General features: G+C 39.8%; 1 protein-coding gene across 4 annotated transcripts in view; it reads left to right on the top strand.

The window, feature by feature from the left end:
* The first annotated feature begins 518 nt into the window (after positions 1-518).
* gab1 (GRB2-associated binding protein 1) overlaps positions 519-27,353 on the top strand; it is a 53,104-nt gene continuing 26,269 nt past the window's right edge. For 2 of the 4 annotated variants that reach the window (XM_008302614.1, XM_008302611.1), the window contains exons 1-2: positions 519-922; positions 1,082-1,235. In XM_008302614.1, the coding sequence (XP_008300836.1) occupies positions 1,164-1,235 (72 nt within the window). In that variant the 5' untranslated portion in view covers positions 519-922; positions 1,082-1,163. The remainder of the gene's footprint in view (positions 923-1,081; positions 1,236-27,353) is intronic. The other 2 variants (XM_008302630.1, XM_008302622.1) reach the window with 1 other exon arrangement.

Raw genomic sequence — 27,353 nt, 5'->3', positions numbered from 1 at the left:
AAGCAAGCAAGAAAAAAAGAATACAATACAAAGATTTCCATATTTACAATTCAACAGTTGTTTTTTGTTTTTGCTTGTTTGTTTTTTTGCCAAATAAAGAAATACAATAAAAGAAATAATAATAATAAAATAAAGTAAAAAAACAAAAAACAAAAAACAAATACATGAGAATATAGTTTTAATTTTAAAAATTATGCTTTTATGAATTTGTTTGACTAGCTATAGCTCTAAAATGTCCCATACACAGTCGATGCAGTTAAATCTCAGTTAGCCTATACTGAAATGGCTGCGTCACATTGAACTTAGCTTACACTGCAAGTTTCCTTGCTGACATGAGGTACATGTTGGGTAGTTGCTTCAACTTTATTAAACCCATGCGGTTTATTTTGAAAACACGATCCCAGGGCGTCCGGTGTTTGCGTCGTCGCGGGCGTTAGCTTGACGCCGCCATGTTCCAGAAGAGGGTGAGTTTAGGGAAAGACGGAGCCACCCTGTCAATCACAATTAAGGAACCATGGGAGTAAACTGGTAGGGAAGCTCGGCGAAACCACTGTGTTTACGGTCGAGATTGGTTTAATTTGCGCACCAGACGACAACTATGCACCGGTCCGCTGTGGGACATTTACATCCGAGCTCGCCAACCGGGAATCGCTCCACACTTTGACGGGAATTAGCATGAGACGTTACATATAACAACAAAAAAAACTTAGCGACTTTCAGTTGCCTGTTTTTTTTTTTTTTTTCTCTTTGCCCCCACAGCGCTTCAGTTTGAGCCAAAAAAATACACAATTCACCGTTGATATTTGTACAAAAGGCGGTGCCGAGGAGGTTTATGTTCACTTCAGGCTCAGGATACTCTCGTTTGTTTGACTACAACTCGTGGAAATCTGGTCTGTGCATTTCACAGAGAGCCGCCTTGTCGGTGAGTCGACTTTCGAAGGAGTGACGGTGTCTGTTGCTCTCAGAAACAACACAATACTACATTTGAACTTTTCCTCTTCCAACTTCACCGTCTGAGCTTCGTGTCAACTTGTGTGTTTTGTTTTTTTTTCATGTATTTTTCTTTTTATTTTGTATTCAGGTAGAAGACACTCCCAAAAACAAACGAAGCCAAACGACAATCTGCGCTCCAACTCCGGCCAGAGAGCGAGGAAGGAGCAGAAATGAGTGGGGGAGAGGTGGTGTGTTCAGGGTGGCTGAGAAAGTCTCCTCCTGAAAAAAAGTTGAGACGTTACGTAAGTGCACTTTATATCCTCTTTGTTGCGTTGTAATAAAGTAACCTGTCAGGCAAAATGTGCCAGCTTTTCCCCTGCAGACTATGGGCGCAGTGACAGACGTGTATAGGCCTCATCTTGTAGTGCCTTTGTCATATTCCTTTTTAATGTGAACCTGAAACGGTGTGACTCCACTTTGCCTTGTCTGTCTGTCTGTCTTCCCTTAAGATAAGAGTAGTACCAGGTAGGGAGGCCGTTGTTTTTGCTCAAAGGCACTTCAGTTGGGGCACATGGTTGTTGTTTTGGAGTCAAACATGAGAGAGTTTGATTGTCTTGGGCCAACAACACATTGATTTCATCTGGAAGTAAAGGCTTGTGTAGTCACAGGTGATCGATGGCCATGCCAGAGGTTGAATGATTTACAAAACAACTGCGGATTACATCAAAGGGTGACCCCATTGCGGCAATTTTCAAACTTGTTGCTGGAGAGTTGTGCATAATGAAGTGTTATTTGTAAACTACAAGCGTTTACGCTGCTAAACTGACCTATTACTCATCTGTCATAGAGTGTTTTTAAAAGTCATATGTGGTTTAGTGAGGACTGTGTGTGTGTCTCCTAATCTGCCATTGAACATTCACACACACAGCGTAACAGTTTAATGTACACTTTTCAATGTTTAATTGTTGTGCTCTGGGAAAAAAACTTTTCCAAACCGGCAACAGCAAGTAGCTTTAGATGCACATGTTTGATCCTTGAATTACAAGGATGAGGTTTTTAAATGGCTGGCTCAGATTCATACCCGAATAGCGTTTGATTTGATGAGAAGGAAGTTGAAGTCCCAGTTCAGTAGCCAATTGTGAGCATTTTCCTTGGGTAGCATACTCCTTTGTGAGTGGTAATCACTGACAGCTTCATAACGCAGAGCAGTGATGGTGCCTTTACCATTTACTATTAACCCTTAGTCACACTTTCAGTAGGATGATGTGACTACATTTTCAGATCATCTCACAAAAAAGTGACCTACAACACTGTAATGACCCGCAGTTGTTGTTTATCAGCAAAGAAGCCTGCAGGCTGTTTTTTTTCTCTCATGGATATGGAAGCTAGCTTGTTTTAGAGCCATTTTCTGGGAACAGTAGCTTGTTTTAAGGACCCTGCTGCTCCTTTGATGTTGATTTCCTCAAGTGCAATTGTAGTTGTTTACAGCTACTAAATTACTGCCAGTTTTTTCATTTATGTAAACAACAATGGTCTGAGAAAATTTGGTGTTAGCAGTTTATGGTTAGCCATTACAAGCTAGTACGTTAAACAGAGGACACGCTGGAATCCACTTTCCTCCTTGTTTGGGCTTAAAGGGACCCTCACCACCACTGCCATGTTGTTTTTCTCTTTTTTTAATACAGCTATATTATGTTTATTGTAGTTTGACTTACTCGATGTAGACTGAGGGTATAAGCCTGTCATTGGCCGTGTATTTCAAGTGGCTTTTTCCTCACCTTTTGCAATCTACATGTTACTTTTTTTTCAAAATCCCCTTCACTGTAGGAAATGAGAACAACTGTTGAGGAACAAATTGCCACAGTGAGAATTTTCAAGTTTTGCCTATACGTTGGATTGTGCAGTAGGTCAGTCTTGGTTGTTTTTGCAGTGAGTTAGCCATCTTAATGACGATGCTTGCCTTCCTTCATGCCAATGTTACACCAAAACAATTATCGCCATGAGAATTTTGAAGGGACAACGCCGCCCAAAATGATTGGGATTGGCTTAAGGAAATGCAACCCCCCTTTAAAGAAAAGGGCCACCAGACGGAGGTGATCAATCAGAGAAAGACATGTATTAACTGATAATTCCCAATTAACTAGCAAACATAGGTGTCTGTGTCATTGCTTACAAAAGTCATAGTTTCTGCCTAACTGTCTAAACCACAATCATACAGTTTTCAAATTGGCTCAGTAGCATTTCTGGAAATCTTTGATGTAGGGGTCCTAAAACGCTGAATTAGTTTGGGTGCTAGGTGTAAACTTAGCTTACATTGTATGGTTTAAAATGAGAACATGTATGTCTGGATGTTAGCCTAACTTTCCCCATCAACAGTAGCATCTATAGATATTTTTATGTGTCTTGTAAAATGGACCCAAATAACTCTTTCTTGATTGACATCTGTGGCTGTACTCTGTGTTACTATTGTACGTACCACTTCTGTATTTAAAGCATTGTTAAGTTGGCCTTATACAGTCGCATAAATGTCACATGAATGTATGTGAAATTTAAAATAAACGTTCTCTTTTAGCTGCATGGCGTTTGATGGAATCTAAAAATGCTGCTGAGCACAGGTGGGTGGGCGGTTGGGCCAGCGTCCTCCTCCCTGTGAAAGGTCACAAAGCCTGGTCACATGAGGTTTCGTAATTGCTGACAAATCGTTCAAATGTTACCAATCCAGTAACTCACCACCAGCTGCCCAAAAATAAAGAGAGAAGTTGATTGTTGTTTAAAATAGGAACCCATCCACTAGTAATGATGTGTGTGAGTTTTAGGTGGGTAAGGATTAGTAGAAAAACATTGAGACTGAAACTAGGGCTTGTTTTAGTATTTGAATAGTCTTTTGATTTTCTGATTTTTTTATTTTTTTGTTGGAGAAATCTGTTTTCATAATTTTATTTAAAAAGAACGTTGTAACAACCTTGTGAAGAGTAAATACTTGCTGTAAGATAACTAATTTTAACTTTGCTTTCTTGGCTGACACAGCATTTTGTGTAATTAGCATCGTGCTCAGCATGCTTTGTTGCTGCCCTGCTAAAAACACACAGCCTTTAGTAATTTATGCTAAAATGTTAACAGTAGTGCAAGTAAGTGTTTGGACATGCTGATATCATTACCTGTATCATATGGGGACACCAGCACTGACATAAAGACTATGTATTTTTTTCTAAATTATTGTGCATAATCTATTTTAAATTGAAATTCATATTTGAAACAATACAATTAACAAATCGCATCACTTTAGGGTATATTTGGTGTGGCTATTAAGTAACGAGACTGATGTTGTATTTCAGTTTTATTGCTTTGAGTAGATTGAAACTTTCAGTCATTGCCAATTTTTGCCACAAAATGGACTGATGAAGGGTTTAAACTCTGGTGTCAGTGGTGTTACGGGTTCATGCCAGCCTTGCTGTGTGATAGCCACGCTTTTGATGATGTTCCATGTGGTAACACTCCATTTCGTTTAGTTTTTATTCCATAGCAAATACTGAATTAAAGTGTGACTTTAAAAAACTATAGCACAAAATCAATACCAATATATGTCTGAAAAACTGATAAAAAGCAGATGTTTTCCCCAAATCATTTAGCCTCATTATAACGTTGGGTTTGAATGTGCGAGTGTTCTGTTTGGTGACAATCATATGATGTGCTCTGCTGGAAAATTTAGAATGGCTTGTGATTATGCTCTGAATATTGGCATTGGAAACTCTTGTGGTTCTGTCAGATGATGTTGTCAGTATTTCACAGTTCCGTTGACTAAATTGGTGGCTCACAGCAATGTTCTGCGAGACCAAAACCACGTTCGTTTTCCATCCTACAAGTTCGTTAACTGCATTCACCAGGTGTTGCTTACAGTTTTGAGCAGAACAGAGCTCGAAGCCTTATGATAAAATGACGACAAACCCTCCAGCTTTTGTCTTTCTCAGGAAAGAGAATGTAGGGTTGGCAAGTGTCTGTTATAACAGGACACTGTATCTTGACAGTTCATCACTGTTCTTTTTCCACCATTGGAGTGGATTTTAGATAAATGTTGTACAAGTTTAAACCTAAATAATTTCACAGCTAGCCTGAAATTTTGTTATGGACAGATTTTTATTTAATATTTCAAATTACCAAATGTTGTGCACTCTTTTTTTTTTGCGTAGACAAGATTGTGCAGATAAAACCAAATTAATCTCAATCGTGCTCTGGTTTCCCACCACACAGCTTTACTCAATGAAGTTTTTCAGATTTTGAATAATAATAATAATATGGTTTTAGAATATCTTGAAATATTTTTTTGGAAAAGGTTTTCTTCGGCCACACCAAATACCAAATATATGTCATGGTGTCGATGTTGCTGTTAGATTTTTACTAGGTTGGAGAAGAGGGCTCTGTTTTTAGAAGCTAGCGTCACATCATCTTGTAGATTATTGTTGTAGATTATGCTTCACATCCTGGTCAATTCACAAACTTATAAGTGGAGTATATAAATAAAAAACTTCAGGCTTACGTGATAATGTCAGCACAACAGTTATAGCATTAAGCACTGTGTAGATGTCAACGATGAAGTGTGCCGTGCTGATCATAGATTTAAAATCATTTGCTGAAGAGAAACAGTCTTGCAACTTCACATGAGTATTGCACAGTAATGCTACAGCAAACGTAAGAGTCAGAGTAATACAAAAGGAATCTCTGTATTTGTGAAATAAGGAACATTTGGAAGAAACGTCTTGATGCAAAGACATTGGCTGTTCGTATTGGTTTCTCGTTTCTGGAGGCTTCTGAGAGGATTGCTATGCAAGAGGGCCATCATGACACTCGAAGGCTGTCAATCTCAAAGACAACTGCAAAGGTATAACGTTAGGGATGGGACGATGCAATGGTTTGGGGCACCGAGTGTTTGGAATATTGATGTGTTTGGGTTCTGTAATTCTACAATAAATTTCAATAATTGCTTATAAGATTGTAACTTGATGTTTAAATTAAAATGTATTTTCCTAAATACTGAGACACCACAAATTGCGAGCACCCATAAAAAAAAAGCTGCACTTTGCCTTACTAGTGAAAACATTGTATTTACTGAAACAAGGTGTAGAAGTCAGAACAGGAGAGGACAATAGGAAACATCACAATGAGTGACCATGCCATGAACTTCAGCAATGAAATGGAAAAACTGCTTCTTTTTTTTTTCTTTTCTGCATTTGTTTAGAGGCAAATGGCCAAAAAAGGATTAATATTTTGTGCTCTTTTTTTCCTTCAGTCAGATAGCTTCCTTTTTTGGCCTCTAAGGCAACTCAGTTAGCATTAAATAAATACAAACTGTGCATTATATTCAAGACAGCCTTAGTTTTGGATTAATTGTTGCAGACAGAATCGGTTGAGAAAGAGTCCACACTTCATGTCCGTTAATGGCTCATTCAAGGACAGCATGAAGGTATCCAACCACAATTGCTTTTGTAGGTCTTTTCCCAGCCAGAGTTTGTCATAACTGTATCCTCTGTGGTTTTCCGTTTCATTGACACTGCATTTTCCATCTGGTTCTCCTTTTTCTCTTTCATTTCTTTTACCTTTCAATCTGTACATTTCTGTCGAGGTCCACAACTAAAAACGTCTTTAAACAAACGACTGGAAACGTGGTGTCTTCAGGACGTATGCGGTGTGCTGTCACAGGGACCTGAGGACATGCAGGGATGGAGTTGCATAGTTGTTTCCTGCACCGCTCTGTTAAAAGAAAGCATGCACATGACAACACATTGCCCCATCACATCATTATATAGAAAGGGGTCATGTGCCATTTAGATGAAAACTGTAAGGCAATGAACAGTCTGAACTGATTGCTGGGGTCATGACTATGTGTCTTTATAATAATGTCCTGCCTCAGTAAAAACACCTTGTTACTACTGTTCATATTACATACAGTGACATGTTTAAGACGCACATTTTGTGATGCTGATGTTAGAATTGGTTGCAAGATTGTTGGAAGAGGTGCTCTCGAAACACTGCAGCAGCCAGTCGTTTTTGAAACAGGTGCTCTGAATTTGTCTTACATTTAATCTCTGTATTTATTCATCACACAAAAGCATGACTGGTCAATCAAAGCTCTTGCTAGGAAGCCTTCCATTTATTTAAATTTATATGATTGGCAATTTGATCACTATGTAAAATTAGGGGTTCATTTATATTTGATTATATTGTCCAGCCCTGATTTTCTCAATTCTTTCCTTCCACTGCACATAGCTACACAGACCATTGTAATCCTTGCAGTTCGTTGGCATGTACCCACTAGAAACAGATTAGGATTTTGCTCTGCGCTTTGTCCAGCCCTTAAAAGGGCCTCAGTGCTGGAGCACAAGGCTACAGGGTAGACCGGATGAAGGAAAATATTGAACCCTGAAGGTCCTCCTCTGATGGCTGTAAAGGGAAACTGAGGACATACTCCATGCTGGTCTTGAGGCCTCTCAGCTGGGAGAAAATGCATGTACAGTATACACCACGGTGTCCATCAGACATCACTTCTATCTGTAGCTGACTGGAAACAGTTGTCATTTACAGACTATTGAAGAGAAATATGTACAACAAATGTGACAGTGTGGTCAAACGAAAACAAAGGCACAGCTCTTCGATTAAGTAGAGAATTCATTAAATCTGCTTAGCAAGTGGAACAGAGAACAAACACTCACTTTCTGTTAAGCCCCCCCTCCCTACATGCTTGAAGAAACAAACAAACAAGCAACCCGAACGGGATGCAACAGAGGGGTACTTGTGCAGCATTAGCCTCTTAGGCTAACAAAGAAAAATTGCTGGACCATGTCCTCACCATCGCAGTAGCACAGCACTCCATTTCAAGTAAGCAGGCTACTGTTGTGTGATCTACCACAGCTTGAAAATGGATTGCATATGCCATTAATTATTTAATGTCCATTACAAACAAATAACCATTAAATATTAATATCTGGGCTACTACAATAGTTATCCCTACCGGCCCACTTTTATCCCTGACACACAGTATTGTCATCGTGTTATACATAGGTATATCAGTTTCAACATGGTGACCGTAGTGCTTCAAAAGTTACACTGCAAGGATACAACAGATAGATACTAACAGTCCGTAGATTCTTTGCAACTGTTGATCCTTAAAGTGATCATTGTATCATCACGGTTGGCTGTGTGAGATTTAACACATTTCTTTCCCACAAGTTGAAGTCTTTTGTATGGAGAACTAGTGTTTAGGTCTTTGTTGCAAAACACAATAGAAGTAAACATGGTTGTGGTTCGTCTCCATTTTCTTCTGGATATTTATAGAGTGTAGTAGTGCCTGAAGTCCTGTCACTGCCTCACAAAGAAAAACACAACCATGAAAACAAAGCATTCACTTAGAACAAACTCATCTGAAAGGTGGCAGCACAGAGCATTTCTGTGGTACATTTCTCAACAGTCTTTTACCAAATTACATAAGTAATAATATATAAAAATGTGTGCTAAACTTTGTCTGTTTTTTGTTTGTTTTTTTTACACAGTTTGCTCGTTATGTATGCTATCCATCAGTGCTTTATGTTACAAAGTTTGGAAAACATAAATTACACATGTCGGTCACCTTCACTGAAGCATGTTTAGCTCCGCATAAAAATGAGGTCTATTTCTGACATTGCATTGTTTTGCTCAGGTCAGAACAGCAGCATTTTACGCTGTTGATCTTGAACATCTGCAATTAGCATCTGGTATAATCAGAACACACCTGTTGGTTTGAAAGCAACAAAAGTGAACCAACCTTAAGTCAGGTCCAGCAGTTTTCTTAACTTTCACTCATGCATGCAGCTTCTTTCACAGCAGATCATGTCTTGTTGTTTGAACTACACACATGCATGCATAACCTTCCAATCGGATTCTTGAACAATGCAATTGCTTTTCAAAGCACCGTCAGCTATTGTTTACAATAGAATGCAACTGTTTACAGTTTCAAAATGAAATTGAAGACGATTGTTTAGCTGCTATCTTCTTAGCTCATCTGTCAAGAGCTTTGCCATGTTTTAAACTTGGGTTTGTGTTCAAAAACTATGAGATGCTACAATGAAATGTAGAGTATTGTCATTTGTGATGTTTTTTCTTCTTCAGTTGAGTGATAATGAAGGACGCAGGTGAGGAATTCTTAAGAAACTGCCCCTGTGTTTTAAATGGTAAACAAGCTCTAGTTATATTATTTGTTGAAATATGCAATTTAAAAAGGTAAAAAAAAAAGCTGGGAATGAAATGATGTGCTGTTGACATTATAACTAAATCTGTGTTGGGGTACTTTTACGCCCATAGGTGGCGCTGTCTGCAGATTATGCATAATTCCCTCCAAAAATGTATGTTGTTGTGATAGTTACATTCTGCTATTTTGTCTTTAAACTGTTACCTCAGTGGAGCATGGACATTGTTGATAAAATTGGTTAGGTCAAGGCTAACATGGAGCTTTTTGTAAACAGACGTCTCTCTTTTTGCCTGGTGCAGCTGTTTACTGTCCTGTGTGCCAATTCCACGAAGCAGCTCATGGAGTGACTGTCGAGAAGTGGTTCTCATGCACAGTTGGTTTTCCTGTTTGATACTTGGAAGCAGTTTATGAGTTGCGATTTCTGTGGAATATGATTCAGTTCAGTTGCAAAATGATCCTTTTGTGCCATTTGTCACTGTGCCAAGTCGAACAGTTAAAAGTGCAGCTATTATTAAATGCAGATGACGGAACGCTTGGAACTATGATGCAAGGCTAATCACACACATCATCACGTTGTTTCATTTGGTACGATTCATCAGGACAGTTCTCTCACACACAGCGATGTGACCTGGATTGAATTTAAAGAAAGTATTTTCTCAGATCAAAAGTCTCATACTTGGTTTACATTGTTTCATGTTTCAACTTGTCAGCTAATGATACCAGGCAGTAAAAATAGTACGTGTCATAAGGCTGCTTTCTATTTCCAGAGTGTAGTTGTAGTCTGGTGTGGACATTGAACAGGACTAGCAGCAGAACACAGATGGCTAAAATCGTTTACATTAAACAGACAAAAAGGCTGTCGAGGTCCCTGTTCCCACCAGTTTGGTGTGCATGTCTTTTTGTGTTTTTTTTGGTGGGGGGGAAAGAAAAAACGGTATTTGGGCCAAATTTATGATTATGTGCATTCCCTGAATTCTTGCAAAGCAAGGGAAACTTCTTCAGGACGAATGGTAAAGGGCTATAAATATGTATGCAGGGAAGTACATGCTGGAATATACCACAATGGCAATCAATAACTTTGTCATCATTGTTGAGGAGAGCGAAGAGAAAGCAATCAGGATGAAAAAGGATGGAGTGCTTCTCAAAGCAGCACCATTAGGCAGCCTCCAGTGAGAGCAGCTCTCTGTTCTCTCCCTCTTTCTTTCCGTTCCCAGTGCTTCTTGGCAGGCTCAGACAACAGGAATGTGAGGTTGCTCTGTGCTCCTCTTTGCTGGTGTGCTGGGGTGTGAGTGCCTGGTCCCTTGCTGCTGCTGGCCGTTCAGCTTAGGCTAGGATGGGCTGGACTACACTGCACTGCTCTGCAATGCAATGCACTGGCCGATTGTTGTTCCTCCAACACCAAGAGGGAAGAGGAGCCGCTCCCTGGCGCCCCAGAAAGGCATGGCCGCCCTTTCCTGTGTGAGGCGCTGATGGCTACCAGATGGCGGGTGAAGAGAGAGGAGGAGGGGTCCTATACTCTGTCTTTATTCTTTCTGCCTTCATATTGTTATTTTTCTGCTTGTGTCCTTGTGCTTGTCCCTTTTCTATACCTCAATTTGGTCTTTCTTTGCCAATTTTGCTCCAACACCCTGTCGTTCTCTTTTTAAAGAATAATGAAGAAGAGAGTGGTTGTGAACCAGGCTATATACCTGGCTTTGTATCTCCAAGAACTACATTCCCTGAGACACAAAAGATGCTGCTATGACTCACTTGTGATGTGAGTCACTGAAGATTTGTATACGTTGAAAGCATTTCCCTCACACTTTTTAAAGGTTTTGTTGTCACATCACTGTAGGTGCACTCACTGCTGCAGTTTGCACACACCTGTTACGCAGGAGCTGCAGTGTACTTGTGGTCACTCAGGAGAACTGAGCGCTGCAGTCAGTTCACCCTGAAAGTTTGTACCTCACCAACAGGAGGCCCTCTGAGCTATAGCATCTTCAGCAGAGTCTCAAGACTACATGGTCACAAATGTTTAAACACAGCTGCTTGATGAAATCAGCTCCCACAGCCTTGTTTGGAGGTTGACCTGTAAAAATTGCAACTTTCTTCAAATTTGGCTTGGAGATTAAAAAAACAAAACAAACAAACGAAAAAGAATTGCTCTGTATAATAAGGTGGACCTATTTCGATGTACATTTTTTTCTGATTTTGTGGACTGTGGTGACACAAATGGGAACTAACAGTTAGTGCCAGTATTGATTAACTTGATTGATAACATTTCAGAAAATATTTTTTTAAAAGTTGATTACACTTTGCACAGATGCCAAGGTGACATTGTCCACAGTCCTGTTTTGTCTCACCTGCAGTCCAAAACAAAGAGATATACAGTTTAATACTTTAGATCAAAATCAAGAAATACTCCCCTTTTGAACCAGAATATAAGTTGTTGCCAATGTGAGTAGTTGTATTTAAAAATGACTTGAACATCCTCTTAATTGACTGCTTGATTAATTAAATAGTGGTTTCAGAAATATAATGTGCTTGATGTAGTTTTACCTTTTGACCTGTCAGTCAGTTTGAAACTGAGGGCTAGTTGTAAATCTGCTGTTTTGAGCTTTGCTGGTTGTGCTTGCGTTGCATGTGGATACTGATTGCATCAGTAAATCCTTTTTGGATCATTAAGAACTTTAAATCAGCAGTTAAACTTCACATCGGCAGCTATCTATGCAACCTTGCCGAAGGGTGTCACTCTGTGCTAATGTGATGTTTATGATTAAGTTAGTCTAAGAAAGAGAAGCGGTTTCCGCCAAATGTCTTGTGACCTATGCCTTTAAAAAAAAAACAAAAAAACTTCCTCTTTGTGGAGTGGTCGGCATTTAAAACGGGAATTCTTTTTTTGTAAATGTTCAAAATTTCAACATCATATGTTTAGTTACGTCAAAGCTATTAGTTGTGCACCTAATGAAGAAATAGATTGTGCAAGTTGCAGAGCGCCTCATAGTTTCCAGAGGTTACTACAGATAAATGGACATGTTTTGTCTGTTTACAGATTCTCCAAGCTTGTTTTTAGAAGACTTTTCCCAGGGAGTTTTTGTTGTATATACCGGCTTAATTTGATCCTTTGGATGAGTTGACAATGTTGGATGATTTGAGTGATGGGGTTTGCGGGCAGCTTTTGAAGGTAGAAATATGTGCGACTGTATCTGTTCACATTTAATGGTTCACCTGTTATTTCCCACACACACATACACAGCTGGCACTCTAGTTATGCGGTGCTGTGTGATCTGACCCTAGCCGCTGTGTCTGCAGCCCCTTAATATAGCCCACTGCTGTCATAGTGCTTTTTGCCCCTCTTCTGCTGCTCTGTGCTGTGAGCACCAGTATGCGTGCATGTTTGTCCCAGCCTGTTGAGCGGCTGAGTTAGACAGGGGGGTGTTGGGGTGTCAGCCTTGAGACTAGATGCGAAATATTGCTACTGACCTGTGTAATTTCCCAAGGTACTGTGACTCACATAGGCCTTCAATAAAATGAATTTTATTTTTGATATAAAGGGCATTATTTTGTCTCTTTATATACTTTTTAAACATCTGTTTAATTTTCTTTTTAAACCATTTTGTTGGTGTGTTTTTAGAGTAGGAATTCTGAAGAAACAAATGGACAGATAAAGATGGAGGGCTTTTTGCTGTTCACCATTGGTCCTGTTTTGGCCACTGTCCCTGATTGCATTAGAGTTACTATGGTGCTGCCCGATATCTTTGGCCTGGCCTCAAGCCAGAGGACATGGTTAAACTCGCACACATGTACACACACACAAACAGACACACACACACAACACACACACACACACACTGAGAGAGACAGAGAGATGCAGCAGAGACCCTCGCTCTCAGAGAGGATTCATTTCTAGACTGACTGGAAGCTAAGAGTCTGGAGGAGCTGCTCCCCTGTTCTACCTACTTTCTTGGCATTCTCAGCGCTTTCCCTGGCACTCCGCTCTTCTTTTTACGCTTGTCATTGGCGGGTTTTAGTAACCTGTGGAATACCTTGACCCGTTTTATTTCGGCTCTGAACCAATGGCATTTGGATAACCCACTAGTGTTTGAAATTCAAGGTTGGTGTGTTTTTTTTTTTGTTGTAGTTGTTTTTTTTTTTACTTGACATTAAACAAGATGGAAATTTCCTGCTTTTCGATTTGGGATACAGCCAACTAGTAATGTTGGTAAATGTCAAAGGCAAGTAAAAATAACAGTGTTAAAATCCATAACTGCAGAAAGCATGATGCCCTGTTGCCGTTCTACTGTAAACTGTGTGAAGTTGCAACGGGAGTTTCCAACACAAGTGTTTTGGGATCAGCAGGTTGAGTTACAGGTGTTATGTGTAACAGGCATGTTTGTAGTTCATGACAATTAAATGACAGTTTTCCTTTGGAATTAAAGTGACCTCATCTTTGTTGCATATGATAATTTATTAATCACTTCTCCGTAGTGTTACTAAAAAACTTTCATATACTTCTATATTCAGTCTTTTAAGTTTTTGAAATGTCATAAATCAGAACATGTGTTTCTTTCTCATTCGATTTGGGGTTTGTTCTAAACTTAATGCATGCCTCAGTTTGTGTTCTACTGTAGCTGTGTTTTTTTTATTTTTTTTACCTGATATAGACACATTTGGCCGGATAGCACTGTTTGTCTTGAAGCCAACAGTGGCTGAAAGGAGAATTGTTTAAGCCTCTCTCGTCAGCGGTCAAGGAACAGCGTGATCATGTGAACCAAGTCTGCCATGCCAAAGGAATGTGTTGAATTCTAACGATGCAGCTTTGACAAGTGCATGTGACTCGGCACAAGAGCTCAGATTGGCTAGGTTTGGAGAAGCAAATGCAGATAGGGTAAAAACAGGAGCAGAGAGGGAGCAGGTAATCACAAAAAAAGAATGCAGTGGATAAAAGTGTCAGGGTTGTGGAGTAGCAAAACATGCATCATTTTAACCTTCAGCTTATCTCGGGGAAAAAATATAATAACTGAAAGAACTCACAAGGAGATACTGTGGGAATGTGATAAACTTGTGTTTTGGGGAGTAACGTATCCTGAAGTCAGATGAGCCAGTCTTTATCTCTGGTGCAGCTTTAGTTCTCATGGCTGAGAGTAGGCAGCCATCTGCACTCACAAACCGTCCTCAGAGTATGCAGATTGAATGGGGCGCTGTATGAACAAGGGTAATTAACAACATGGGTGTCTGGGAATCATTTTCAGCTATGATTCCCATTGGTTATACAAAGTGGTGTTAATGTGTTAGTCAGGGAGTTACTCTTTTTTTTTTTTTTAAATTAGAGGAATAATTGAACATAAAGACAATCAGATACTCCTCGCCCTAAGCAGCGGATGGCTTTTGATGAAGAAATCAATAGAATCATTGAAAGTGTTTTGTCATTTTCAGGCTGCAGTGTGACAGGCATTTACTTTGGTCTAACTGTGGAGTGGGCAAAGAAATGTTTTTAAATTACTGTAATGCTCTCTGTTACTATCTTTTTTTTTTTTTTTTTTTACAAAACTGACAAAACCAAACAACTCAAACAAAAAAAAAACAAACCGACCAGAGGGTTTAAACACAGGCTACATAATGGATGTACAATCTCTGTTTCTCCATGTCCTAAGTTTAATGTTGTTTCCTACTCAGTGGGGTAATAGGTATTGATTGCTGACCTGAATTTTGCCCTTGCCACCACAAGCCAATGTGAGTGCATTTTACCATGCTGGAGGAGCAATACTATTAGAAGAAAGTGAGAAGGATACTTAAGTAATAGAGCAAATGTTAGTGATCTCATTCCACATGCACTGACGTGCACCTACTGGTGGCCTTATTAGATGTATAAGGGGGGTGACCAATCAAAGGAAAAACCAGGAGCCTTGACCCCTACATTGAGGGGATTTGGTGGCTCTTATGCTGTGGACATTTTGCTGGCATGGTCTGGGTCCACTTATCTCCATAGAGTGAAGGGTCACTGCAAATCAATACAAAGTTGCCCTGAGTGATCGTCTTTATCCTAGGGTGAAACATTTCTATCCTGATGGGATTGAGCTCTTTCAGGTTGACGATGACCTTATCCATAGAGCTCAAGAGCTCACTGATGATTATGAAAATGATGTGATTAATATGTTATTACCTTTGCAGTCACTTGAACTCAATGCAATCCAACACCTAAGGGAGATGTTAGACTGATGTGTTAAACAGTGCTCTCCCTTACCGTAATCGAAGCAGAAAATGAGAGAATTTCTTTTAGAATAAGAAAGTTGTCTTTCTACTGCAGGAACTTGTGGGCCATTTTAGGATGACCCAAACCTCTGAGTCTGTTCCACTGCAAGAACCATGTCTGTAGAACCTCTTTTAGGGCTGTCTTTGGGGAAAAAAACCCACCTCTCTCTGCTCTGAGCGGCCCTGAAAAAACTTGTGTGCGGAGCCCGACCCTGGTTGGTTAAACTTGGAGAGGACAACAAGTGCCGTTTTTCCTGTCTTCTCCTCTTAAACATCAACAACTTAAAATTCACCATAGAGGCTAAAATAACAAGCCCTTCACTGTTCTATTTCTTACATGCTAGTAGAGCTGGAGGTACGTCCAAAATTTGTTGTTGGGCGCACTCATGAGTTAACATCGCGGTAGAAGCTGTCAGATCCTATACTGCAATGGAAATGGAAAAGCTGGCAGAGCCAATTAAGGAGGCATTTTTGTAAATGCTTGTGCCACCTTGCGCCTCCTCCGAGTTGCTACACTGGAACCCTGACTATAGAGCTCCGTCTCTTGTAGGAACTTCTATGCCAAAGTACATTGAAGCTGTTCTGGCTGCACGTGGTGGCCCAACACCTTACTAAGACTCTTTATGGTGGTTTTTCCCTTTAATCTGTCTCCCATTTGTGTATTACATGTGTATTTTCAGTCCTTATAATTACAAAGTTAATAAAGAATCATATATGAAGATCATATTAAAAGACCAGTCAGATCTGGAATTCATCATGACTATTTTGCGTGTAAGGAGTGAAAAACTTCATTCAACTGCTAAAAATTTAAAGATTGTGTAATTTCTCTTTGCATGATCGCACCCTTTATTTACAGTGGATACTGTATCTCTTTGGTAACATGCTTTTCTCCACTGGCTGTTTGCTTGGTGGTGTATCCTTCCAGTGGGAATGTGCTGTGTTTGACGGATGTGCTATTTTTTAAAATTGTTTTGTTAATCATGGAGCCTTCAACCATTTCATTCCGCAGATGTAGTATACTCTAATAAAAACACAGCAGTAAAGCAATAATAGTTGCAGGTTATTTTTTTAGATGTGGTATTTTCAAATAAAATCTGCTTCCGCAAGATTTAATATATTGCCAAAATAAGGTTTTTCTTTCTGACTGCATACTTGAAAACCTGTGAATAGAACACCTTATCTAACCATGCTTTAATTATAACTTAGTCAGATCACTAGCTAGATTCTTATATTGTATTCGGAATAATATGGCCAGTTAATGTTGCACATGAAGCCACATTGGCTGTCCTATTGAGAAAATGAAAGCAATTCAGTTGAGCATTAGTTTCATTACCATTTTACCATCATTACCAAAAATGATTTAATATAACTCTGATTGTTGTGATTATTGTTGTTTTGAAAAGCTTTGTGAGTGAATGCTCATAGTTGTGTGGCTTTATTTTTCTGATATAAAAATAAAGAACTCTGTGGTCAGAACTGTTTAGGAGGATAGACAATTGTGATTGAATGGTTCAGGACAGTTTATTTTAGTGGAGAAAGATTGTTAGAAGCATTTTAGGTTTGAGTGCACAAATATGTGAAAACTTGTGTGCAAGTGCAGGTGACCGTTGTATGAATGAGTGCGAGCAGTTAGAACAAATCTAAAGGCATGCAAGCACACACCCACAGAAGTCAACCCATAGCTAAAGAGAGGATTTTTTATTTTTTATTTTTTTCAAACAACACTGACAGTTTGGGGCAGTTTCTGTAATAGCTGGAGAAATATTTTGCATAGTTATCTTTGCTGCCAACAATGTGTACAAAAAATTCCTCACATTCTTCACTAAATGTGAATCAGTGTACGGGAAACACATGAGCACACATGCAGCGCGCAACCACTGAGGTATGCGTTCACACCATGCACATTCGCTTTCGCTTGAGGTGAAGTAGTATCATCTGAATGTGACAACAGAGAGTGGAGGTGTGTACCAGTTTCAGGGGACTGGCTGAAAAGGGAGGTGTGTCTTTAGCTTGGCTGAGAAACAAGCCAAGGCATGCTCATCACGCAGGCTTAATGCTGGTACTGAGAATCAGCGTTGCACTTCTGATCTATAAAAAGGCAGCTTATTGAAGTGTAATTTGCAGTCCTACATGAATACATTGTTTGAGTTTCATGGTAATGAAATAATTCCACATTTTCATAAGCTCATATAACTGCGAGCCTAAACTGTACTTGAACCTTGTTTCATCTTCTGCTCTGCTGAGTCACCAGGCATCACTTTTTTTTTTTTTTTAATGCAACCCCACTAGCCACACTGAAGTACATATCAGAGTCCATTTCCTTATCTCTGTGTTCGGCATCTCAAGCCATTTCCTAGCGGACAGACTAGCAGAAGAGTGGCTAATTAGATCATGTCTAAGGCAACCTCTCACTAGCCACTAAATGTGATTTGGAATAATTTTCTTTGGGCTGATTGGATTAGACTGCTGCTGCTCACTGCATGGATAAGGATTGGGTTTGATGACACGCAGTGGACTAACACAGCATTAACAAGGTACCTGTTATCCAGCCTTTTTTAGAATATCGAATTGCAATAGAACCAAAAGCTCTAACATATGAATACACTTCCTGTGAATTCATTGGTGTGGACTGTATATGAGAAAGCAATATTAACATATAATAAATAAGCCAAACTCTAACACATACACCCACACACTCACCCACAGATGCTTTTTAGGCCTGACTGTGGAGAAGTCATCCATCTCACCATGCACAAGTCCCTAAAAAAGCAAAAAGCAGTGGGACCACCATGAGTCTGCCACTCAACCCACAACCTGCTGTAGTGTGAAATTACTGTAGCGTGTAGTCCTTCATTGTGGACTTCAAGGCTTTTGAAACAATTGTAAAAATAAATGCCCATGATACTCATCTATAATATTATAGAGGGACTTTTTGTACTGGCTTGATCATGTGCAGCGTATAAAAAGCCATGCCGGGGATTCAAAGTGGGACAGTGCACTTTCTAGCATGTGGGCACTGCTTGTTGAATAGTAGCTGATATTTTTGGTGCTACCCACCTATCTTGAGCCGGCCTGTTGTAGGTGTTCTGTAGAGTAGAAGCGTTGTGCAGTGGGGGTTGTGGTGGGCAGTTGCTGCCAGGGGAGGTGGTGTGTTATTTTCAGTCCATTGTGTCTACTTCCTGTGGGTCAGGGGTTATTGGAGCAGGGTGTTGCAGACTTTACGGAGTAAGAGGAGGGGAGGGAAGTCAGCAGGGTAGGCAGGAAAGTGGCCAGACTCACTCGACAACAGAGGCTGGTCAGCAGCTCGCTTACCTTGCTTCTTGTGCACCGTTGTTATCCGAGCTAAGCTTGGACTCTTCAGAATCAGGTAAAGAGACACAAATTGTATTTGAATAATCAATCAGCTTGTCATTCTGCATTTTGCTTTTCTTCTGGTAATTAAAGTTTTCCTCATTTGGAGAATATTGTTAGCTTTGTAACTCTTATCAGGAGACCAGAGATGGAGCTAACGGTCAATCAAACATCAGTATGGAGATGCTTTTTTGGGGCAATAGCACCCCAAAAATATGGACGAAGTGGGTGGAAGTGTCATGACTCTTACATAACTTTAATACAACCTTAATGGTGGGGTGTTATTTGGAGCACCGGGATGTCACAGCATGCTTTTATTCATTGTTTGAGCACAATTCATTCTTTTGCAAGTGCTAAATAGTAAATTGTCGTTGTCATTGTTGATGGCTAGAATTGCATGTAACGAGGCAAAAGAGGCTCCATATGATCATCAAGCAGATGTATGTGTATCAGGCAGACGTATGTATGTTTATCACAGGCAGCGCCCAAAGTTTTAAAAATGGTCCCAGTTTTGTCGGAAATCCTTTAAAAATAAGTGAGAGCCTTGCCTACGCAAAGGAAATGGCCATCGTGACTGCAGTCACATCCACTGAGTGTTGTGACAGAACTTGTGTGAAAGGAGACTTTGTCTTTATGAGCAGTTTTGCATTTCAACAAAAAGCTACAGGCCACAGACACCTGCAACTGAAATGCAAGCAAAGTCAGGAACCATGACCTTGTTGCACCACAATTCACAGATCTTTACCTATAGAATGAGTGATCGCTCTGATTATTTCCATGTTTCTTTTACTTCCTTCTGTACAGGGTAATAGCTGCAAACAAGACATTTTGATCGTTGTTATTCCGTGCTGTATACATGCAGTAGGGCTCGTAGTGTCATTTCACAACAAACAGGATCAATCTCTAATCCACAAAGTATTATAAATAATTGTAATCCAACTATTTCGTCAAACACAGGTCAGATATTTTGCAGAACAATTTGTTGTATTATGCGAACAAACAGTGCAGATGCAATTTCTTCACTGCTTTCTCATCTCATAGCACAGACAATAACAGTATTTCAGCACAGCATTTCAGCATGCGTGATTCCCTTAAGCAAGTCATAAACTTCCAAGGAAAAGACTGACATTATTGTCTTATTGAATCATTTGGGGGTCTTAATCAAATCCTCAGTTTTTTCGACAGCCAACGAGACATTAGCTGTTGCAGCATTGCATAAATGTTAATATAAAAAAGGTTCTATAGTTAGCACTTGACAAACCCCCAAACACAACCACAGTGACAAAAGGAGGCAAAACAGGAAATCTTTTTGCCCAGAGTGTGTGTTGGGAACAGATGACCAGGAAGATAAAAAGCGCTAACAAAGTGGAAACTTCCACTAAGGGATGTTATTTTGCTTTGTGTGTGTTTTTCTCTCATTTTCTCTGTTTCACAAAGCCCCATGCTTCTTGGAAAACTTTACAAGAGGTACTCACTTTAGTTTTGATGAAAAAGGTAATATCGCAAGTGTTTAACAGTTTCCTACATTGAACAGTTTCTGTGCTCCCTCAGTCATACATGATGTGAGGCTGTGTTAATATTTAAACCTGCAGCACTGGAGTTAATGCTTTACCTTGTGAGTATGGAGTAAGTCTGAGGCTGTCTCAAAGCTGTGTTGTAAGGTTAGGGTGACCCAACACACTCAGCTACAGCACAAAACCACTGTTCAGTTCTTCTTTTACATGTGCTCTCCTCTGTTACATCCCAACCGTCTCCCTCTCAGTTGCTCTTTTTCCCTCCCTCTGTCTGTGCACACTAATGAATGATATGGAATGATTACTTGACTGAGAGTTCCTGTCCCCGCCCTGCAAGAAAGAGGTAGTGCAGCAACAACAGCAATTACACAGTTGCCTATCCAAGCCAATGGAGTAACAGCAGCATCGTGATCCTGAGCCGTATGGACTGGGAACAAGTGCCACACAGTTGGTTGAGAATACCATCACAACAAAGGTTCATGGAATATACTACCTAAAGTTGAAAAGTTCGGTAAGCATTACTGTTGCTTTTGCAGATATTGTTTTGTCAGTTTGGTGGATACAGCTGAAGCTAACAGTGACAATTATGAGTTAAAATCTTGTTTCAGAATACATCTCTGTGTATTAGACCTACCGGCACTGTGGTTGTGGTTTCTGCCCTGAGACAGAATATTTTAGTTTCTTGATGTAAAATATAGTCGTGACATTGTCTTGTTATTAGGTCACCTGTGAAATCCCATAAATTCAGACCACCTGTTTGCCCTTCAAACGGTCTTTCATGAGAATGTTGCTTTTTGTGTGCGCTGTTTGCAAAGATAGCAGTATGACTACTAGGGTCTGTGTTCTTTGGACAGTTACCGTAGATTGTTAGGGCTGGGGTCAGATGGCGCCTGGCTGGGTGAGAATTTCACAGCTGCACATGAAAGCAGAGTGACCGTGGGATGGTAGAATGAGGGAGGGAATGACTGATTGTGCAGATGAAGAGGGAATGGAACTGGCTTGTTTTGGTCATACAGCAGGTGCTCCTTATGGATCAATATGCTGTTGATGAGCATGCATATAGGATTCTGTTTAACTGATTATCGTGCACTTACAAGAAGAGCTGTTTACACAGCTGCTGAAAGTGGGCTTTGAAGCATTTAGTAACTTAGGTTAACAGAAGTGGGCACACACACATGGCTGCTGTCTTTACATTACACAGCAGATGTCGGTTAGCCAGTTTATTTTTGGCGAAGCAGGAATGCACAAATGTTACCTCCATAGTAAATGCCCAGCTGCATAAAACAACTGCCCTGTTTTGTTTTTTTTTTTCTTTTGGTACAGAGCCAACTTGTTTGGCCTTATAGCCTGTACAGAGGCTGCTGCTGGCTCCGACTGCTGCACCAGTTTCTGCACAGAGGCCCATTAACTTGCTATCTGGTTGAACAATAATATAATTTAACTTAATTTATTTGTAATTCAATAACATAAAACTGTATCTTGAGGAAATTCTCACATTGATTGTTGTGGTTCACAACTGTTGTGGCTAAATGAATAATAACAAGTGGAATGTGTCTACAGTCTGTTCCAGCATGAAATCCAAAGTACTTGTTTTTCTGTTTTTAAAAAAAGCAAAAAAAACCAAAAACCTGTTCTTACAAAGCACAAAAGCCCATGGATAAATATGACTAAGTTTCACCACCTGTAACCTGACGTCTGCATCAAGATAATGCTGCTAATTTTCTTGATATTCCTTTTGCAATGTTATCCAGGTCTATTCTGGTCTTTTATTTAAGTGGATAACAACCATCATGCAAAAAACCACTGAATTTTACATTTTTCAGGACAGAAATTTCCCAGCTGTCACCATGTGCAACCACAGAATGAGCAAGCATCTTGGTCATCCGAGTGACCTTTCAATATTGTTAGTTATGTGTTTGGCATTACTCATCAGAAAATCTTGTTACAATGTACTGTGATAGATAAATAACATGGAGAATATAAGGCTTTTGTGTTTATATGCAAGGTTAGTCCATTAACAGTGGATGACTATTTTCTGAGGGATTCTGGATCTTGAGCTTTGGTTCTTCTGGAAGAATTGAGACTTGAGATTCACGCTGTTGTGTTTCTGACCTGTGTGGGAAGATAGGGCGCTTGCATACAAAGGAATGATGTGATGTTTCAGTTTAACAAAGATTTGTTCTTGTTTTCTCTTGGAAAGGAGAGAAATGAAGAGGTTGAGTCTGAGATGGGAGCACCGCTATGTTGTGGACAGGGATCAAATTTGACAAGTTCACAACCAGCTGGGAGTTACAATTTTTTTGTTGTGGGTGTTTCTTAGATGGACATGTAAGGGTTCAGTAGGACACACACAGGCACACATAAGCTAGTGTTGTGGTTACTTCAGTTTGTTTGCCTGGGTGGTCCTATCTTTAGCTCTGTTCTCACTCTATTTCTCCCTGTTAATTTCCTCTCTGTCTTTGGCCTCACCAGTATTGCGGCTGTTAGAAAAAGGATTTATTTCTCTGTCTTACGAAATGGTGGACTGTCGATCTTTTACATTATTTTCCTCAACAATGTCTGTGACATAATATACTTAGAATGAGTTTTGCAGTTCAAAGATCACCAGTTAATTTGCTAATTATTTATTTTTTCAAACCAAAACAGAAACTCTCTCGTTTGCTCCTTTTTCATTGTTGTTTTTGTGCTTGTCTTTACATTATGTGATAGTATATTAAATCACATAGGATTTAGGGCTGCTGCAGGCTTTTTTGTTTTTGTTTTTGCTTGGATACATTTTTGGAGCCTGCCAAAGAATGAAAATGATAAGGTTTGAGAAGAGACAAAAGAACTCCCCACACCTCTCCACTTTTTTTTTTTTGGACCCAGTGGTCAGAAAAAACAGGAAAATGCATAGATTTCTGTCAAATAAGGTAACTCACACTCATTGCCTTTACCCTTTGTGGACTGATCATGCTTAGTAATCGGTTAAATAAATCTAAAACGTGTGATGGAGCATTACTACTTAAGATACCATCAGTGTGACTGTTGCACACGGAGGACGGCATGAATTTGTAAAATCACTGACACAGCAGTTAAAACCTTGGGCTAGACACATTGCATAACTTGTATCCTTAATTGCAGCCAATGCAGTTTGCTAATTGCATTGTTTCAAATTCTGATTTGAAATCGATTGTTTGTTCAGCCCTAGTGGTTAGTTTTAAGAGTGCAAAGAATTACTTCTGTGGTTGTGTAAATATGCAGTCTGCAAAGCTCTCATGCATGAGCTTCTCTGGGACTGTGTGGCACTGGCACATTGTGCTGAAGTTTGTTATTACAGCACTGTGTGAGAAAAAGCAGAACATTACCTCACATATGCTTTTGCTAAGTAAAAAAAAAAAAAAAAGTTTATTACATCAACCCAACAAGCCATCAAGAATACAAAGTGGAGGACTGAATTGCAAATCAGTGCCAGGGGTTAACAACAGCTGTCCACAAGGTGGTAAAATATGCAGCATTTAATCAAACAGTTCTCTGTCATTAACCTTTGTCCCTGTCTTCATTCTTACTGCAGCCAAACGGCATCACTTGCTCTCCGCTGCTTATATGATTCTGCTGTGCATTTCAAAAACAAGAATTTAAACAGAAACGAATTGGAAAGTGTTCCCACCTACTCTCAAACATCGAAGAGCCTGACACTTTTGCATTTTGAAATTCCGTCAGATACAAGCCTGCGTCTCAACTCGCTCCACATAGAAGTGAAACCAAAGTGATTTTTGGTCCGACTGCACCAAAAGAGCTTTGTTACTTTTTAACACACTCTGTCACTCCTCATTATTTCTTGACTTTAAAGGACCTCCAGTCTCTGACGAGGCATGTTTGTAGCATTCAGAGAAGTGTTTGAGGTCAGTGTTCTGATGAGGTGGAGCTTTTGTGAAGGAGGCAAGCAAAGGAAGCTGTCCATGCTGTGGCATCTCTGACCTCTTTTTATTGAGAGTGCAGATGGGAAACAGAATCATAAAGTCTCCACAGGAAGGAGATGAAGGCTCGAATCCAGGGAAGAGGATGAAGCCTTCAGATTCTACTCTAGAAAGAGAAATGCAAGGAAAGCGATTTGCCTGTAATTATCAGCTATGCACAGACGTTTGATTAGCAATGGAAATGAAGAAATTAGTATTTCACTGCTGTAGTCTGAGGACAGTGCTATATAGCAAGAGCTGATTCCATTTGGGAAAGCAACATAAGTAGTAAGATAGGACATGTTTAAAGCCACATAAAATGCTGGCTTTGCTTCTTTAATGTATTTCCTCTTCAAACAGGACAGCATAGTGGAACATCATTCTAAATCAATGTCATTTATTGAGAGAAATACAGTGGGACAGTCTGGCCAATCACTTTTATTTTATTTTCCCTCCTGAGTTAATGCTAGTGAAGCTGCCTTCTCTGTAGAAACAGGGCAGTGTCAGTCTGGGTCACTGTAGTGAAGCTACAAAATAGCATTTCACTAAACAACAATTAGTAGCAAAGGTGGCCAAAATTACAAAAGGTAGAATAAACTTTTTTTTTTTTTTCAAATAATCCCGTTACTATCTGTTGGGGGTGTGTGCTTCCTCTACATTTTTGTTAATGCACACTCTGCAGCCCTCCCAGTCCCACCCCCTCTGATTTAGCAGTGGCAGTTAAGAGGGTCTGGGACAACCTGATTACATAGACCAGGAAGTCAGAGGAGGGAGGGGTCACAAACTGCAGACCCCCCCCAAACACGCTGCAGCACATGATAAAAGTCAGAAGGCGCAAACAACAACAAAACAGCACCACACTTTCCTTCTCACTATCAACAACAGATGCCACCAGACGCTAAATGAAAACAGCTATGATGGATATACAGATTGCGAGGTAGGTGCACTATTTTTCTCAGGTTCTAAAAGAAAAATGGTGGTAATGATGAACAGCTTGTCTTTTATTTTTTTTGTCATTGTGAGCTTTATGGTGCATTTTCTGGCTTGCTGATGAAGGTTTAGTGTTAGGTTTGGAGGGTTTGCTATGTAAGGAAACTAGAACACGTTTTACCTGGATTTTACATGAGTCTTTTACCTTACACCATTGCTGCAGGATCAAGCTTTTATTGAAGGCTCAAAAAACCTCACAACAATAATTTCACTCCCAAGTATTTTTTTTATTTTTAGTTCATGCCAACTGTGTGAATAAATAACTGAAATGCTTTACATACAGATTATTATTGGCGTAAGTGGAATTTAATAAGTCCTGATTCAGCGTCCTGTCATTCAGTTTTTATGCACTGCCTGGTTTTACAGAACAGGCAGCAGATATTGCTATCAAATAACGATAAATAATGAAACTAATGTGAAAATATATCAATATTTTCTTTGTTAGAAGTAGCCAGTAGCCCCTTTTTGATCCTGATGGTCTACAATCTATATTAAAATCTGGCAGTAAAGCAGCTCTGAGAGAAAACAGTCGTCTTATTTTTAATCACAGCTATGTTGAGTATGTTTGAGTTACACAAAGCAGTGACTTTAACAGATTGACAAAGTCTGCAGTGTTGCTGTTCTATGTCTGAAGAGGGTTTAGGTTGCCACTTTGTATGCTAACTGTCCATGTCAGGTCATGTCTGGAATAATTAGAGGAATATGTGTTTTCTAATAGGGCGTCTTGCTATATTCTTATGTCATCTCACATAAAATTAGTGTTGCTAATAAAGAAGTAAGCTTCCTGCTTATTTATTGTCTCAGTACATGAATAGATTTGATAGCACACAAGTACTTTATAGAAGGTTTCTCCTTGTTTTGAATGGTGATGAAAGCTCTGTGTGCCTTGTTTACACTCTACCCACAGGTAACATGAAACATCTGGAATTGGTTATATGTGTAGTTTAGGTGCATATTAATGGGTCAGTACATTTGTTTCGGTTGTATTAGCCCGACAGTACTTTAGTCTGTTCAATAGGACTTCCCACATGCTGTGGCAGCTGTAGTTCAAATCAGGTCGAGCATACAATTTGATTTATCTTACAAGACGTCCATTGTGCATGACTGTGATCTCAAGAGAACAATCAGCAGTGTGTACCTTGAGGTAATAGACAAGAGGTAGCATTTGGCTGACTATTAACCATTATGCACTGATGGTGGACCACAGGCATGCACATCTTTCATGGAAGTCCCCTCTCCTTCCAGCAGGCGGAGGGCTGATGACGCTGGCTGAACAGCGCACTTAGCCAAAGGCCATGCACTCTTACTTGTACGTTAACTGCCCTCTCTGGTGCTCAAGGATGTAAAAATAGCTGTTTAGCAAGAATCCCAGTCATGTCTCGCTAACAAAGACTGATTTATACAAGTTGCAGCACTAAGCATAGAGAAGCTTTTGTCCCTCCCCTCCTTCTCCTTCTGCAGACCTCGTCACCAAGGCCATGAGTGCCAAAATCTCTGACTCCTCACTTAGAATGGCCTTTGTTCAGAACAGTCTTAAGGACCTGAAAGTGGGCTAAGGGAAGCACTGTGGTCTCCAAAATTGCGTATTTGTTTACTGCATTTGAGGCAGATCGCAGTGTCATGGTAATATTTGGTAGGGTTTTTTTTCGCATTTCTGCGTCAGCAAGTGTAATTATTTGAAGTTCAGTTATTTACCCAAAGAGCAGAAAATTTCACATGCGCACTTGGAAATGAATTCCTTGGTTTTTGCCCCCAAACCCTTTTATGTGTCATTAACATGACCTGGAGAATCAAAATTGGATTTAAAGCACAGATCAAAACCAAAAAGAGAGCATTTCTACATTGTTTTTGTGTTGCTGTAGAGTAACTTTCGTTGACCCATCTCTAATCATGAGACATCTCCAAATCCTCTATGCATACTGACACTGGAGGAACTACTTGCGAAGTACATGACAATCTCAGATGTTTACACTAGAAGCATATTTGATATCGTGGACTGAGGCTGTTACATCAAATCCAATTAGACTAAAATGTCCTGTAAAATCACACTAAGTAGAGAATTTCCTGTTCATTTCTCCTCATGAACACTGAGTAAGATTACGGCACCTGATGCATCTTTTTTTTCGTCCATTTTCTCACCTCCCTCTAGGCATTCTTATTCGCTCTAATGAGACTGCTCTG

This window comes from Stegastes partitus, unplaced genomic scaffold, assembly GCF_000690725.1.
Source record: "Stegastes partitus isolate 25-593 unplaced genomic scaffold, Stegastes_partitus-1.0.2 Scaffold37, whole genome shotgun sequence".
Lineage (NCBI taxonomy): Eukaryota > Metazoa > Chordata > Actinopteri > Pomacentridae > Stegastes > Stegastes partitus.
The sequence above is the reverse complement of the archived record's forward strand: the minus strand, read 5'-3'. Positions and strand labels throughout refer to the sequence as shown.